This window comes from Trematosphaeria pertusa (assembly GCF_010094035.1).
Source record: "Trematosphaeria pertusa strain CBS 122368 unplaced genomic scaffold BU26scaffold_8, whole genome shotgun sequence".
Classification (NCBI taxonomy): domain Eukaryota; kingdom Fungi; phylum Ascomycota; class Dothideomycetes; order Pleosporales; family Trematosphaeriaceae; genus Trematosphaeria; species Trematosphaeria pertusa.
Window position 1 is genome coordinate 1,921,005 of NW_022987219.1, and position 15,180 is coordinate 1,936,184.

At 55.8% G+C, this 15,180-nt stretch overlaps 5 protein-coding genes and 1 non-coding gene across 6 annotated transcripts; 4 read left to right on the top strand and 2 right to left on the bottom strand.

Annotated features, from left to right (window-relative positions):
- Window positions 1–48: 48 nt before the first annotated feature.
- BU26DRAFT_565931 (uncharacterized protein) lies at window positions 49–543 on the bottom strand (the record flags this gene model as incomplete). The annotated part of the gene is made up of 1 exon (XM_033833453.1): window positions 49–543. One exon carries the CDS (start codon window positions 541–543, stop codon window positions 49–51), a length of 495 nt encoding a protein of 164 aa, XP_033683551.1.
- Window positions 544–2,132: 1,589 nt separating this feature from the next.
- On the top strand, window positions 2,133–3,759 carry BU26DRAFT_337682 (putative Zn(II)2Cys6 transcription factor-like protein). Its single transcript, XM_033822270.1, has one exon. It carries the CDS (start codon window positions 2,269–2,271, stop codon window positions 3,682–3,684), a length of 1,416 nt encoding a protein of 471 aa, XP_033683552.1. The 5' UTR covers window positions 2,133–2,268; the 3' UTR covers window positions 3,685–3,759.
- Window positions 3,760–4,328: 569 nt separating this feature from the next.
- Window positions 4,329–6,651, bottom strand: BU26DRAFT_337680 (uncharacterized protein). The gene is made up of 2 exons (XM_033822269.1): window positions 6,204–6,651; window positions 4,329–6,153 (listed from the first exon to the last, which is right to left on the bottom strand). The coding sequence occupies exons 1-2, from the start codon at window positions 6,241–6,243 to the stop codon at window positions 4,658–4,660; spliced, it is 1,536 nt and encodes a 511-aa protein (XP_033683553.1). The 5' UTR covers window positions 6,244–6,651; the 3' UTR covers window positions 4,329–4,657.
- Window positions 6,652–7,828: 1,177 nt separating this feature from the next.
- BU26DRAFT_596506 (FAD-binding domain-containing protein) lies at window positions 7,829–9,551 on the top strand (the record flags this gene model as incomplete). The annotated part of the gene is made up of 4 exons (XM_033834970.1): window positions 7,829–8,028; window positions 8,081–8,379; window positions 8,447–9,054; window positions 9,290–9,551. The coding sequence occupies exons 1-4, from the start codon at window positions 7,986–7,988 to the stop codon at window positions 9,549–9,551; spliced, it is 1,212 nt and encodes a 403-aa protein (XP_033683554.1). The 5' UTR covers window positions 7,829–7,985.
- Window positions 9,552–11,147: 1,596 nt separating this feature from the next.
- BU26DRAFT_337376 (PLP-dependent transferase) lies at window positions 11,148–13,003 on the top strand. The gene is made up of 4 exons (XM_033822267.1): window positions 11,148–11,587; window positions 11,633–11,837; window positions 11,889–12,316; window positions 12,364–13,003. The coding sequence occupies exons 1-4, from the start codon at window positions 11,396–11,398 to the stop codon at window positions 12,808–12,810; spliced, it is 1,272 nt and encodes a 423-aa protein (XP_033683555.1). The 5' UTR covers window positions 11,148–11,395; the 3' UTR covers window positions 12,811–13,003.
- A 2,032-nt stretch (window positions 13,004–15,035) lies between these two features.
- On the top strand, window positions 15,036–15,158 carry BU26DRAFT_t35. The gene has a single exon. It is a non-coding gene; the product is annotated as a tRNA-OTHER (tRNA).
- The last annotated feature ends 22 nt before the right edge of the window (window positions 15,159–15,180 follow it).

Below are 15,180 nucleotides of genomic sequence, written 5' to 3' on the forward strand. Positions count from 1 at the left end.
CACGCCTCCTAGCCAATCTCCCCTCTTCTCCTCGCTCCCCGCTCTGCTCTAGCCCCTCCGATCCGGCGCCTGCGCCTGCGACTGCGGCTGCTGCGGATACGTCCTCATCTGCCCCTGGCCGTAGTACAACGCGTATGCGTTGTTGACGCTCTCGTGGTGCTCTTTGGCATGCTTCTTGATGGCGGACCAGAGCTGCGCGGCTTTGCTGGACGGCTTGGGCAGGAGCGAGGCCGTAGAGGTGGAGGTGCTTGTGGTGGAGGTTGTGAAGCTGGTTTTGGTGGTTTCGAGGGAGGAGCGGGGGGTCAGGGACTGGGAGGACATAGTGACTGGTCGGTGGGGTTGCGGTTGAGGGGCGGGTGGGATGGCTTGGATTGGAATGGAATGGAATGGAGTGATGGAGTGGTCGATGGATGGTGTTCGATTGATTTGATTGCCGGTGTGCTTTCGAATGGACGATTGCTCTGATGCTTGCTTGCTTGCTTGTGAAGTAGTCGTCAAGTGAGTCTGATGAAGAACAACCCAGTCGACGGCAACACAAACCATCTTATATCCCCATCCCAAACCATCACAGTCATCCCCCCTCCTACATCGGCGCCGTACTCTCACAGTCATCCCATACGTTTGTCATCGCGCCCTCCACATTCTCTAACGCCATCCACGCCTTTCATGTCAAACTGCTCGCTCGCGTAAGAATCACTCGGTCAGCCGCCCAATCACATCGCAGCAAGCCATTACTAAACGACAGCCACGCCGCGTCTCTTTCCGTCGGCCAGCGTTGCCCGTCGGGAACACGAAGCGTCGCCTGCATATTGTGGCTTGCGCTTGGGGGAAGCAAAGGCTGTGATTGGTGAATTGGAGGACATAACGGTGCGCGCCCTGTATTGTTGATGCGAATTTTCCGAGAAAGCGAGCAAACGTGGTCGTCTTCTCGTTTTCGCGCCCTGCGCACAGGCCATGTGGAGGGAGGGCATTATTCAGCGCCAGGCTTAGAAAGCACAGTCATGGGGAACGAGCGCGCCCTGTGAAAATGACGTCAATGACTGCGGTGTTCTGGGTGACAATGCTGATTAGAGCTGTTGCTGTGGTATGGGGATACTGATTGTGACGCTGGATGAGGAAGGTCGAGGGTTGAGATAGAGGGTCGAACCCAATCAGTGCTTGCGGAGAGAATCGGAACCGTGAAAAGATACAGATTCCTGGAGGCTCTCGTTGTATAACGGTATATTACGAGCTGATGGAATGGCTGAGGCGTTCCATCTGAAGTACACCGACGGCTCCGCCTTCTCGTTTCCAGAACGGCGGGTGAAGTCACATGGCGTGATGGCGTGAAGCTTCAGGGACGTTCGATCAACGTCCGACCTGTACGCTGAGAGGCTGCAGGCTCGTTTCTCATAAGTATCGTATGCGTCTTCTCCGCAATCACAGAAACGTGATGGTTCTCGTCAACCTTGGAACTCGAGCTGAGTACAGCGCGCCGTTCCTGTTCGTCGGACGTCGTCGGAGGGTGCCGAACAACCCAGGTCCGAGGCCTTGAAACACTGGAGCCGACGCGGAGAGCTGGCCTATGGACGAACAGGACTATCCCCAACGGTAATAATGACGGGGAATAATGGCTCAGTTCCACTTCGGCTTACATGCGGCAGCTGCGCCTTTGGCTCCATGTCGCCAGCAATTCGACCCTACATTCGGCTATCCAGACATTGAGGCACGGCTTCCAGCGGCACTGCCTCAGCAGGAAATCCAGATAGCCGCGTCCGGATCAGCTCATATGCCTGTGGAGGGCTGCTTTGGGAGGGCTGCCAAGGTGTGACAAGGCCCCGGAGACGAGCGACGAGGGCGGAGTCGAGCCGCTCGGGTGGTCGCCCGTGGTGGAAAGGCGGAGAGGAGCCGTCCACGTGCAGAGAAGACGGAGACACCACAGAGGGAAAACCCGGGCTGACTGGCGGGCCAAGGCGACGCGGCGAGAATTTTGGTGTCGCGAGGAGCGGGAGGAGCATGGAGGCAGGGAGGGTGTGTTTGATGGGCTGAGGCAGCAAAAGGAAAGTGCGCGTCTGGACCCGCCTGCGCCTGCCGTCCAGCAGTAGCGTCCGTGCACCTCCGCCTTATCGATCGCTTTGGCACCAGCGCCCTCACCCTTCCCTCCATATTTCGACTGCGACTCACGACTCAGCAACTGACCGACGACGTTCGCTGGTACCTACAGCGCTCTCCATACATGAACTGCCCACGCATCTCCACGCACATGGTTCCAGGTCTCGCCTCCCCATCATGGGCGAGCAAAAGCCCAGGCAGCGGAAGTTTGCTCCGCGCTCCCGGCAAGGCTGCTTGACGTGCAGGGCGCGGAGGAAGCGGTGCGATGGGAAGCGTCCGGACTGCCAGAACTGCACGCGCCTCAACCTGGTGTGCGAATGGCAGAGTCAGCGCCAGATTGTCCACGAATCCTCGTCCTCATCACCTCAGCCTAGCCCGCTCCCATCGGACAGCTTGATCGGTCCGCTACGGTCGTCAATGGACCTGTGGGACGATCTTCCCAAAGATGAAGCCGCTGAGAGAAAGCACCTCCTTCGCTACTATGTCGAAGCTTTTGTCCCGAGCGTTTCCGTCGCGACTACGCCGTCGAGCTTCTACACATCGCTCTACATCCCTTGGGCCTTTGAGTCAACAGGAATGCTGGACGCCATCATGGCTCTGTCGTCCGCTCAGCTTGCCAGACGTACCTCAAATACCGATAGGGCGCTGCATCTTCGGAGTCTGTCGGCAAAGCATCAGCGCAAGTGCCATGCCTTCTTGGCCGACCGCGTACCTCGGAACGGCGGACCGCCCCGGGACGCCTACCAAGTGATTGGCATCATCCTGCTTCTTGTTGGACTGGAAGCCCTCAATGGAGAGAAGAGCACAAGGTGGCTTTCTCAGATGAAATGCGTAAGAGGGATCCTTGGCCTGCTCTCGCGCGACCAGAACACCTTCAACTCTTGGGAAGTCGACTCACTCCGCAGGCACTTCACTTACCACAACGCAATGGCATCCCTCATGGCTAAGGTGTCGAAACGCGATGCTCAAAGCTCTGCGGAGAGCTGCGACATGTCCGTTGCATGTCCGCCAGAAGGGCCCCTTACCGTCGACCCACTGATGGGCATATCGTACTACTTGTGCGGGCTGATCTCGCGAATCCAGTACGTCACTTCTGCGAGTCCGGCTTTCCCGGCCATCTCCGAAGCCGCATTCAACTCAATTGAGCGCGACCTCCAGGAGTGGAGATATGGAAGCCCCTTCGACCTACCCGGCGTTGATCTCCCAATCGCTCTTGATCTCGTCGCGCTTGCGGAATCTTATCGCCTCGCCGCACTTATTCAACTGTACCGCACCTCCGAAACGCACAAGTCTCTCATTCCGTCCTGCGCGTCGCGGGCTATGGAGTTCATGTCGCGGATCCCACCGGGTAGTCCCGCAGAGTCAAGCATGCTCTACCCGATTTTCCTGGCTGGCGCAGAGCTCAACGATGAGCCCGAAATCTCCAAGTGCTTCAAGCGACTGGCCGAAATCCAAGCGCGGAATCGCTATGAGAATATCATCAACGTCCAGAAGGTATTGGAAGAGGTGTGGAGACCTGTGCTGAATGGCGCGCAGAAGCGGGACTGGGAGGATGTGCTACAAGAGTGGGGATGGTCGTTCACCCTGGGCTGACTACCTTGGGGCACTATTAAAATGGACCTTGTGGACCCCGGACTCTCCCCAGAGTAGCTCGAATAAACCACCCAACGTACTGTATTCACGACCCACTTATCTCGCATTTCCTTGCTAAACTCCGTCCGACTCATAAGTACCTCGGCCTTCCTTATACGGAACAAAAGCATGGCTTTGCTACCGGAAGTATTCGCCGCCTACCGTCCAAGAATATCTCGGAAGTCTGTGGATGATATGGAGATGTCTGCTTGCCATAAAATATAGCGCGGAGTATGCGGATCTCATTGCTAGCCAGCGAATTATAGCACGAGAACATTATCGCGGTTTCATTAGCGATTGACAAAGCACCGTTGTTGGGCAGCGGCGGCCTGGGACATGGTTGGTTCAACGCCCTCGACTCGCCGAGCAAGGCCGATTGGACTGCTAGGCGTCAACTATTCAGAGGAATTTCTCACCCATACTCGGGGGCATGAGCGAGAGATCTCCTTTCGCACCAGCAACTGGAGTTTTGGTGTTCTGAAGCTCTCGTGCCTCACGGCGCCGCCATCCGGCTCATGCGGCGCAGCAACGAATATACCGCGATGCTCCGCCCTTCGACGCTTCCAAGACCATTGACCTGATTCTTTTACTTCTTTCCAACCCCGAGCCACCGAAATGGCGTAATCCAAATATTACTCCATGCTAGAGAAGACGTTGCGCAGGACGCTAGCCGTCGACTTCAACAGCGTCATCGACAACTCAAGTTCGTCCTCATCACCGGCGGTGCCTGAAGCTCATGGAAATGCGGGACAGACGGTGCAGGGGTAGTGTTTGCAACGATTATGCCTCCTTTCTATGCGGCATCGCGGTGTTTGTACGTCTGACAAAAGTTACCTTCTTACCCCCTTCGGTTTTATTGTTATTAATACGCTATTTCATTTTCGTTATAATAATAATTCGATTCGCCACTCCTGCACAAATTCGCACGCGTTGCTCATGCTTCTGCCGCCGCCAACACGCCTTCCACCTCCCGCTCCACCCTCCGCATCACCCTCTCCACAACTTCCCCTTCCACAACCCCCTCGCACCAACTAAACCCCAGCACCGCACACCCATCCCCGCCCGTCACCACGCTCGTTGCAAACGCCGCCCCGGCCACATTCGGACACTGGCTAAACACCATCCTGCGTATCTTCCAGCCCTCCCCTTCCCTTTCCCCTTCCCCGCTATCGGCTTTATAAACGCCAAGGTTAGACAGCTCGAAGCTGCTCTCCCGCTCCCTGCCCACTTTCCCAAGGAAGAATTTGTGCATATCCGGCACGTGCCGCAGCAGTCCCACGACGCTGTCCCGTCCGTTTTTATCGAGCTCGCGCGAGATGGCTGCGCGGACGGCGCGGGCCGAGGCCCAGGAGAAAGTTGAACCAGCCAGCGCGGAAGAAGGAGGAGTGGGAATGCTGCGCGAGTGAACATATCCATACTGCCCCATCGCGTTCACAAACTGCTCCTCCAAACCTCCTTCCCCTTCCCAGCGCAGAAACCGCCTTAGGCTAATCGGACCGTCGACCTTCACGCTCTCGTACTGCTGCGCGTCGAGCGTGCACAGCAGCGAGGAGGCGACTATACATTGCAGAGCTGCTGTTACGGTGGTGCGCTCGCATCGGCTGGCTTCGCGCAGCGCTTTTGTAGTCGCCGCGGAGAGCACGACGGACTGGAAACAAGCGCGTGTTTGCGAGGCGGAATTGGAGATGGGAGCGCCGGTCCAGAGTTTTGCTGCACGGGGCGCGAACCAGGACGGGAAGAGCGAGCCGAGGAGCGCTTTGGCGAGGAATAGGGCGGATATGGGGAGCGGGTGGAGGGCTTCTAGGGGGGGTAGGAGGGGTGTGTTGGGGGAGGGGACGATGGGATTTACGTCTGCGTCTGTGGTTTCAGACGAGGAGGTCGAGCCTGCTACTTGTTGCAGCGCAGAAAGAAAATGCCGATGAAACACAAGCGCAGACGTCCCATCTGCAAGCGCATGATGAAAGACCCACGACGCCGTGAAATCTCCAGCGTTCTTCTCGGGCGAATGCAGGATCACAAGCCGCCAGAAAGGTTTCGTCCCCTCATCCTGCTTGAAATCGCGGTTGTGCTGCTCGGTTAGAAGGGCGTCTAGTTCTTCATCTCTTTCGCCCTCACCACCCTCGCTGACCTCTTTCTCTTCCTCGTCTTTGCGCGAGATGAATTCAACGCAAGTACGCAGGTCGATAGACGGGAGGCGCGCGAAGTACACGTCTGGGTAGGATTTTTCTTCCCGCAGCGGGATTGCGGATAGGATGGCGTGGGTGGCGATTAGGTGGCGGAGGGCGCGGAAGATCAAGTCCTGGATTGTTGTCGTCGCTGCTGTTGTTGCTGTTGTCGTTGTTGAGGAGTGGTTGGTGTAAGTTGCAGTGCAGGCGACGTTTCGGTAGAAGCCTAGATGGTGCCGGGCAGTGGAGAAGGTCTCTAATCGCCCTGTAGTGCGTTGGTATCGTTCGTGTTAAATCCTGCGAGGGGTGGCATACCGCAGGGTCGCAGTTTTTCTAGCGTCGAGGGGTCGGGCATTGTATGTAAGACGGTTAGATATGTGGGGTTTTCGTGCTGGATGTGAGGGGGTGATTTCGCTGCTCTTTGCGTTTGGAGGTTTATGGTGTGTATTATTTTTTGAAGCGCGTACTTAGGGCGGTTCGCAAGCGGTACTGGATGCAATCGTGGCGGTGCGAGAGGAAATAGCGCAGATCGTTCTCAGGTTGATGAGTGTCCAATTGGATTTCAGGGGTTAGACTACTAGTCGTGGCTTTTTGGGCGAAGCGAGATTGCGTTTCTTATCGATAGAGGACTGCGGATCCATGAGAATCCGAGAGCCGAAGATGACGAATGTGCGGCTGGTCCACAAGCGTAGGGAAGAGGAATTGAAATAGAGTTTAGGGTCTGTCGAGAGAAAAGAATCTACAGTGACGTTCTCAGCGGTACGACTAGGAGCGCTCCGAAGCGATTGGGACAGCACGTATCCCCACCCCAAAGTGACGAAAGAAAGAGAAGACAGGAGTGAGATTAAGACTCCTTTACGACTAGTGTAACGGGGCAAAAGGTATCTCAATCACGTGGCCCTATTTACGCACCTGGACACTGTAGTAAGTAAGTACCTTGTCTCCTTAACTCAATTTCTGCCCGCGCAATCTTAGTAAGTAACTCACACAGCTACGCCGCGGTTAGCCATGGCCCGTACTTTCTAGGTTCCCGCACGAGGCTCTTCCATTCACCTAGCTGTGCACTTTCCACCCAATTGCCATGAATCTGCTTCATCATCCGGAACGGCATGCGAATAACCGCCACCGGCGTCTTAAAGTCCTGAGTGTCTAGCAGCACAAGCTCGTTGACCTACTCCTTCATCCTCTCCACCATCGCCATGACCCAGTCGTCCCCTTCCGGCGCCTCCTTCGACCTCGGTATGAACACCGGCTCCTTCACAGCGCAGTCCTCCTCGGGATCAAAGTACGTCGTCTCCTCGCTCCTGGTGTTCACCAATGCCAGTCCGTTCAGATGCACCGGGACGAGGCAACCCTTCGAGTTTGGCAAGATGACGACCAGCACCACCCAGTCGTACCCATTGGGCATGAACCGCTCATCGAACCGCGGAAACTCTGACGGCCGATCCAGCACAACGTGCGGGTCGCGTAGCCTCGCGCCCGTCGCCGCTGTGACGTCGACCTCCCACCGCACGAAGTCCGCCTTGAAGTCTCCCGGCGCCCATTGCGAGCCCTCCGGCTCAAAGCACGGCAGCATGTTGTACATGATGCGGCTCGACTCGAAGTACAGCTTATTGTTCTCTGCTTCCCATGCGCCGGCCGTGTGCAGCAAGATGGCATGGTCCCACTCGTAGACCCGGTACTCGCCGGGCTGCCACCCTGGCGCGACCGGCTGCGACGGGCGCCGCAGCGCGAGGATGAAGGTCGCTGGCCGGTCGCGCCGATACGTCCAGTGCTGCTTACCCTGTTTCATGCCCTCGCCGTCGCCGTCGAAGGGGTATACGACGAGGAGGATGAAGTTCCGCGTGATGACGCAGTCGTGGATGAATGCGTTGCGGGGCGCCTTGATCCATTGCACGTCGTGGTTGTTACCGTGCTCGTCCAGCGCATAGATGACGATGTCGAGGGTTCCTAGGCCTTTGGCCTCGTAGCCGAAGACTACGAGTTCGTTGGTGTAGGGGTCAATTATCGATCGGACGCGAACGGATGCCTTATCTTGTTGTTTATAAGTGCTGCCAGTCGGTGAGGCACATCTGAGTACGCCTAGGATCAAGCAGTATGGCGATCACCTTTGAAGAGTTCCGCACCGCATTCCAAAGAAGTGAGAACATCAACACCCATCGGCCCACAAGACATCGCTAAAATTCCGGCAGACATTACCACTCCCCAGGGCCACGATTATGCGCGTCTGGTCCATCGCTGGTCGCCAAATGAGGAAGGCAAGCCCTTGCTCGTGGTAGAGCCACTTCTTGAAAAAGACGTCTCGTGGGCTATACGTTATGCCAACTTGAACAACGTCGAAGTCGCTGTTGTCGCCGGCGGGCATTCTTTCATGGGCGCGTCAAGCTCGAATGGGGGCATGCAAATCGACCTTCGGTGCGTGAAGCAGGTCTACGTCGAGAACGAGCGGTTCGGCGCCGACGGGATCCTGAGTGTCCAAGGCGGTGCATCGGTGGGCGAAGGTGGCTAATGCCTGCGTAATGCGCGGCGTAGCCACGTCGATTCCTGCCGCTAAATAGATAGGCTTCTTTGGGTGGCTGCTGGGCGGAGGGGCCGGATGGGCGATGGGCAAGTACGGCTATGCTGTCGACTCGGCGCTGTCGGCGCGTGTAGCGCTAGCGTCTGGCGAGGTCGTGACGGCATCGCTGGACGAGAATCCCAACCTCTTCTGGGCGCTCCGGGGTGCAGGCTACAACTTTGGCGTCGTCACGAGCCTCAAGCTGCGCGTCGAGGCTTGCCCACATAGGATCTTTTTCGCCTTGCTCGCCTACCAAACCTCTGAGTTCGAGGCATTGATTGCCGCATCAGCGGAGTACGCCAAGACTCAAGGAGGCGAAGACTCCCTGGGAATTATCTATGGGACGCAAGACGCCTTCGGGGGGCCTGGGGAGTCCATGCTGCTGATCTTGTATTACCATGGGCATGACGAGGCCGAGGCGCGACGCCGATTCAAGCCCGTTATGGACATACCGCATATGCCTCTCCGCTGTGGCATGGAGTGGTTGACCGCTGCGTGCGACTTGGTTGAGTCCACGATACCATATACGCGCCGCTATGCCGACTCCACGGCCATGGCCGACATGTCATTTGATGCGTTAAAGCCGGCTTTGAGAAAATGCGCGCCTGGGTGGCAGTCGATGGCACCAGGCGGCGCGGAATCGAGTTCTACCTCGGTTTTTACAACTGGGGGACGACCTATGCCAGACACGGAGACCCGCGCTACGAATGTGCTTTTCCTCCGCGCACTGCCCGCCGCCAGGGGGTGTAAAGTCGTGGCAAGACTTCGCTATCTACATTGGGTGAGAAGTCCCACGGGTGCTATATGGTGCTGAACGACCGCTAATGGCCTACGAATGCTGCAGTACGGACAAGGCCGAGGACGAGGATGAGGCGATACGGCTCTGCAAAGATATTATCAGTGAAATCCATGGGAAGCAGGAACAAATCCTTGGCCTTCGGGATCACAGGTGGGGATCGGTATATCCGAATGGAGCTCTCCTTCCCGGCACTGAGGCGTCCTACGTTTTCGGGGATAGGTATCCCCGTCTTCAGGAGGTTAAGGCGAAGTACGACCCTGGGAACTTTTTTCATAAGAAGCATCCCATAGAACCTCTGAAGCGTTGAACAAATTTTGTGTGAAGTGGAAAATGGTGTTAGTGGTATAATACTAGGTGTATATGGGTTCTGCGCAAATATCTCCTCCAGCACGGCGGCCTTCTTAGCATCGACACATTTGATGGCGCCGGTATTTCCAGGGGTGTTGACCGGACGACTAATGACGTCAGCGATGTCAAATTCTTTTACCGCTTGTCCGTGGTGAATCGAAAAGAAAAATATTCTCAATAAGGGCCCAGCGATCTGAGCGCCTGTCTGCGAATGGCGAGGAGCCTGTCATGTCCAGGCCTACATCCGTCCGTACGGAGGGCTTGATCTTACGCACCCCAAAGCCATACTGGGCCAGGCGACTTGATTCCGTGGCTTTTGGAAATAATTTATCCATGTAGACGTCGAGGACCTTGGAGGATCGATGCTGTTCGCGATGCTGAGATGAAAAGAGCCGGTGAGATGACTAGATACGCTGACGAAGGGAGGTGTAAGAGGGGGATACGGGCCGACGGGAATATGGGGGTGTCAGAAAAGGATGGTAAAGAGGCACTGCCGAGTTCTAAGATGCGACGATGAGTTGGAGCTCAAGAAGGTTGAGTTCCGGAGGTTGAACGCGAAGATGGAGGTGGCGACGAGATGGGTTAAGCGCGTCTGAAGATCAGCTAATCCCGAAACGGCGACGGGCCACACAGGAACATGTTCCTCACAACACTTTGAGACCGACCCGCTGCTAACCACAATCATTTTTGGGAGCAATATTCGCCCACATCATTCGCGGGCTGATGTTGGAGAGGATGGAGGGCCTTACGAAAAGCCGGAAGGCACGGACCGGTCTGACCCGTGCGCCATCCGTGCCGCATTGATGCGTCCGCGTTCTCCCTTCGACCATCACCATCCAATCCATGGTACCGAAGTCTCTATCTCGGTAGATGCATCGCATCAGCCAGCCGCATGGCTTCGGGAGCACCCTTGCCAGGCTATGTCTTCAAACGCCTTGCGGTATCGCTGGATCGGCCCCTAGCTACGAAAAGAGTTGGGAACCACGAAGACGTGTACCTAAAGACGCCGTTACTGCGTGAAGCCGGCCCAAACTAGCGAAAACTCTGGTTTCCTCTCCGCCCGAACAATCCCTTAAGGCGTGCCCTGCCTCCTCAAGGTTGAGGTGGCAGAGCCTGAAGAACACAATCCAACATTGACCCGAAGCCCTATTCGCGGAATCACACACTTCGGGCCAGCTCCGGGCGCTTAAGCATGCCGTGATTGCGACAGCAGCTGCATGTGCGACGAGCAACAGTTTGGCGCGAACAGCTGACCTCCGCTGAATGCATGCAAAAGTCGCATGGCACCATACCAAACCCTGCGGCATCAGGCCCGACCGAACGGTACCTGACCCGGTCGCTAAATCTCAGACACGCGACTGGATGACGGTGACACGGCAGCCTCCCGAGGGCCTTGTATGGAGCTCCGGCCGCACTTCTGGAGTCACCAAGGCTCACGGAGGAAGTGTCTCGAAATGTCGACATGCAGCACTTGAGCCTGCCTTAGGAACGCCACGCATGCCATCGCGGACCTGAAGCGCCGACTTAGCGCGTCAAGTAGACGAATGACGGGGCCAAATAGCTCCTGATAAGCGAGCTCTTCCACTATTTCTGCCGCTACGGCCTCGCCGCGTATATCAGCCCTTCAGCCTACTCCAGGTCCAAGAGCCCCATTTCTCCTCGACTACGCCACTGCAAGAGCCTGGATACCGTTGCTTCCCTGTTCAAGCGGATTTGTCTTTGTATCCCTTTACAACTTTCTGCCTTCTATCCTTTGTCTCTCATCGCACGTTCAGCCCTATCGACTTAACAGAATCCCTCGACATGGACTCGGGTCTCTCTACACGCGCAACGGAAACCTTGAACCAACTTCTTCCCAAGGCCGCAGCCGTTGCTCCACCGAAGAACTACGACCCCGCCACTGCCGTTGATCTTTCGAGTGCCCAGAACGACGTGCTGCGCCCCGAACTCCTCGAGTTCTTCAAGACCACCGTAGAAGATGAGCTCACAGAAGAAGTAGGAGTGCGTTTCTTGCACCGCGATTGATTTTAACAGCACTAGGCTTTTGCGTTACCAGATCCAAACGGTGGGGATCTCAGCCTCCGCCGGGCATTGTCCTCATTCTTCAACTCATACTTCAGCCCGATCCACGCGGTGAAGCCGGACCACCTAGTTCTTACGGCAAGAGCGACCGATGCAATCGAGAACGTGATACACGCTGTGTGTGACGACGGTGACAGCGTCATTGTACCTGGGCCATACTGGTGTGAGTTGTGCCTCTCTTTCCGGTTATCTTACACAGCTCACTCCACAACAGATGGCTTTGAGCCAATATTGAAGTCCCGAGCGAACGTCAACATCATCGTTGCTCGGCCGCCCACCTACCAAAACTACGACAACTACCTTCTACCTTCCCTCCAGGCAGCGTATGATTTCTCCGCCGAGAAGTCAAGGATCAAAGCCGTTCTGATATGCAATCCGCACAACCCTCTATCGAGGTGCTACCCGAGGAGGTCACTGATCGAATGCATGGAGTTCTGCCAGGAGCGTGGACTTCACCTGATATCAGACGAAATCTACGCCCTTTCGACTCTCACAGACGCTCCGGATGATAGTCCGTCGTTCGTTTCTGCGCTGGCATTGACGGAGCCCCTAGTGCCAGAGGGCGCGGTCAAGATCGACCCTAGCCGTGTACACGTAGTGTGGAGCGCGAGTAAGCTATTCGGCTCAAGTGGTTTGAGAGTGGTCAGCCAAGTGCCCCAAAACTTTGCCAGCTTTTCTGACTCGTGTAGGGCTGTGTCGTCTCGCAACAAAATCCCCAGCTCATCAGCGCGTTGGCTCTCTTGACCGCTCATCATACCAACAACATCGCATCACTCTACCTGTCGTCACTGCTGGCTTGGTCGCAACTCCCGATTCTCTTGGCTCTTAATTCGGAAAGACTGACTGAATCGTTCCGTCTACTTGCCAGCGCCCTGCAAGAGTGGGACATCCCCTTCATCACACCCACCGATGGCATATTTCTCTTCGCGAAGCTAGCGAAACACGCCAGAAGTGTGGACGACGAGGCGGACTTTTACGACAGATTAGCTGAGCATGGGGTACGTGTCGGCCCTGGACGATTCTACAAAGGCGTCGAGACGGATTTTGGTTGGGCGCGGATACGGTTCTCAGTTCCTACGCAGGTCATGAATTCGGCTTTGGAGAGAATCTCGGCCTTTCTGGCGATGGAGGCTTAAAAAGCGGGTTCACGGCTTCTTCCACGCCTCGTCGTATCTACCTCACATCCAGCGTCTGCTTAACGACATCAATCCGACTATCTACTTCTTCTCTGATATCGAACCGTCTCGCCCTAACCAAAGGTAGCCAGGCGTAATGCGCGTCACTAGTCTCAGTTATCCGGTTCATGCACTAGGTGCCACTCGAGTCAGACGGCAGACCTTTCCTTCTACGCCTTCGCAAGCAATCCGGGCCGATTTCCATTCTTCCCAACTTGGCGATGTGCAGTAGCAGCTATTCCTGACCCCAGTTGCAAGACTAACCTTCATTCCAGAACTCCAGAAACATGTCACCGGCTAAATACGAGCTGTCACACAAGCTGTCGGGAGACAGTTGCGTCCCGCGATGCATTCCGCGAGTCATTCTTTGCATGCTATCACCTTCCCGTTCGGCGCTACGTATATGAGCATGCAAGCCATGTCACAGACCCAACCAGACTGCCGGATTGTGAACGGGGACGGGATTGCGTGGTTTGGCGCTTCGCGGGAAGGGCGGTCTCGTGTGCGTGGGAAGGGAATGGATGATGACGTGAGGCTCTCTGGGCGGGTTATGTCGGGTGGAGGTTTCTGGCTTATGGAAGAAGGATTGGCAGCCGATGGGCTTAGGAGGGGGATCTTTCATGTCGACGGTGCTATGTGTATGACTTTGAGCGGGTTGACGAGCGGTTGATGCAATCACTTACTCCGCGCCTTCGATGTTCTAATACCATCATACGTCGTCCTAGGGAGCCAACTGTGCTCCCTCTCTTTGGTAAAAAGGGCGGCGATATTACTTGCGCTACGACTTGTGAGGAATACATGGAAGCATATTCAAGAGCCTCCAAGCCACTTAGGCGGAAAACTGGCTACTCTAGATCATCAAAGACCCTTCTAAGATAGGGAATGTGTCTGCGTGAACCACAGTTCGAGACATACAGTGTATGCTGATACACCATGCGAACGGGAGTGGGTGGAGAGGCATCAGAGATCTCCTAACAGGTGCGGTGCTTGAACAGGTGTGAGCACTAAACCGGTGGGGGGATGTCGAGGGAGGCGCGAGGAGGTGTGCTGGTGCATGGGAGGAGAAGCGTTTGAAATCGCCCTACGCGCATTCATGGGTTTATCCAATCTCCGTGAGGATATCCCTTCCGCCATTTTGACACGGATGTATAGGTCTCGTTCACAAACCGCGTAGTCAACCCTATGCCCAGTAGTCCAGTAGTCCAATACACATGCCTGGAGCAAGGCCGCAATCAACGTCGAGCCAAACCCCCGCTATGCTCCACTTCCCGCTCTCAGATGTCCACACAGCCTCTGTCAAACAAACACTTCTACAACCCAGGCCATTCGGCATGCCCTCCCACATTGTACTAAATCCGCTCAGCCAGCGTCCAGTCCTCCAGCATGAATGCGAGTATCGGATTACCGACAAGCTTCCCTGCGACATAAATCACACGAGCCACGGCTTCTCCTTCTATACACCCAGCCACCCTATCTGTGCATCAGTACGAATGGCGGGCTAGAGATGGGCCAGCGGTCCAACGTGTGCGCAAGTAACATAGTACAGCCTATACGTCACGCTACCCACCTATGTCCTCGTAGCTGTCTACACGCTTTTGTATCCCGGCGGTCGAAAAGGGGAACCGCGAGGCTGCCGATGCAGAGAGGTAGCGAGGGGTATTCACGGCGGGGCGGCGCGCGCTGAGATGTGACGCGTGAGTGCGATTCGGCGTAGGAGATGGATTCGGCGGGATGCTGGGGCGTCCGGATACATGAGGTAGTGAGAGTTTTGAACGGCGGGTAGGCCTATGGGGTTCAGTGAACTAGATTAAGGGTGCCTTGCTTGAGGAAGTAGGGATGGACCTCCGCGCTCTAGTACGCGAACGGCATCGCGAGCAGCTGCCCTGAGGCTTGGCTGACTTTCTAAAAGAAAGCTTAGGGTCGGTAGAACTGGGGCAATATGCTAAAAGGTCGTGTTAGGCTGTTGCAACGTGCGATGGGTGATTCCGTTGTGAGGATGCAGATGGCAGCGAGCGATGAGGGGCAAGCCGGCTAACGGCCTCGGCTAATTAGCCCCTGATAGCTCCAACGGTCGCACTCCCAATTTTTGTTGAATATTCTTCATCTTTCGCATCTCTCAGTTGTGTGGCCGCATTTCCGTTGTTTGTTGGTATATTTATATAAATTTTCTCAAAAACGTAAAAATCGCCCGCTTGGCTCAGTGGTAGAGGTCAGTTCAGCTCCCATACAAAATATTCCACACTCACTAACCTCGTAACAGCGTATCACTAGTAATGATAAGGTCATCAGTTCGATTCTGATAGCGGGCAGTTTCTTTTTGCTATATTTTTG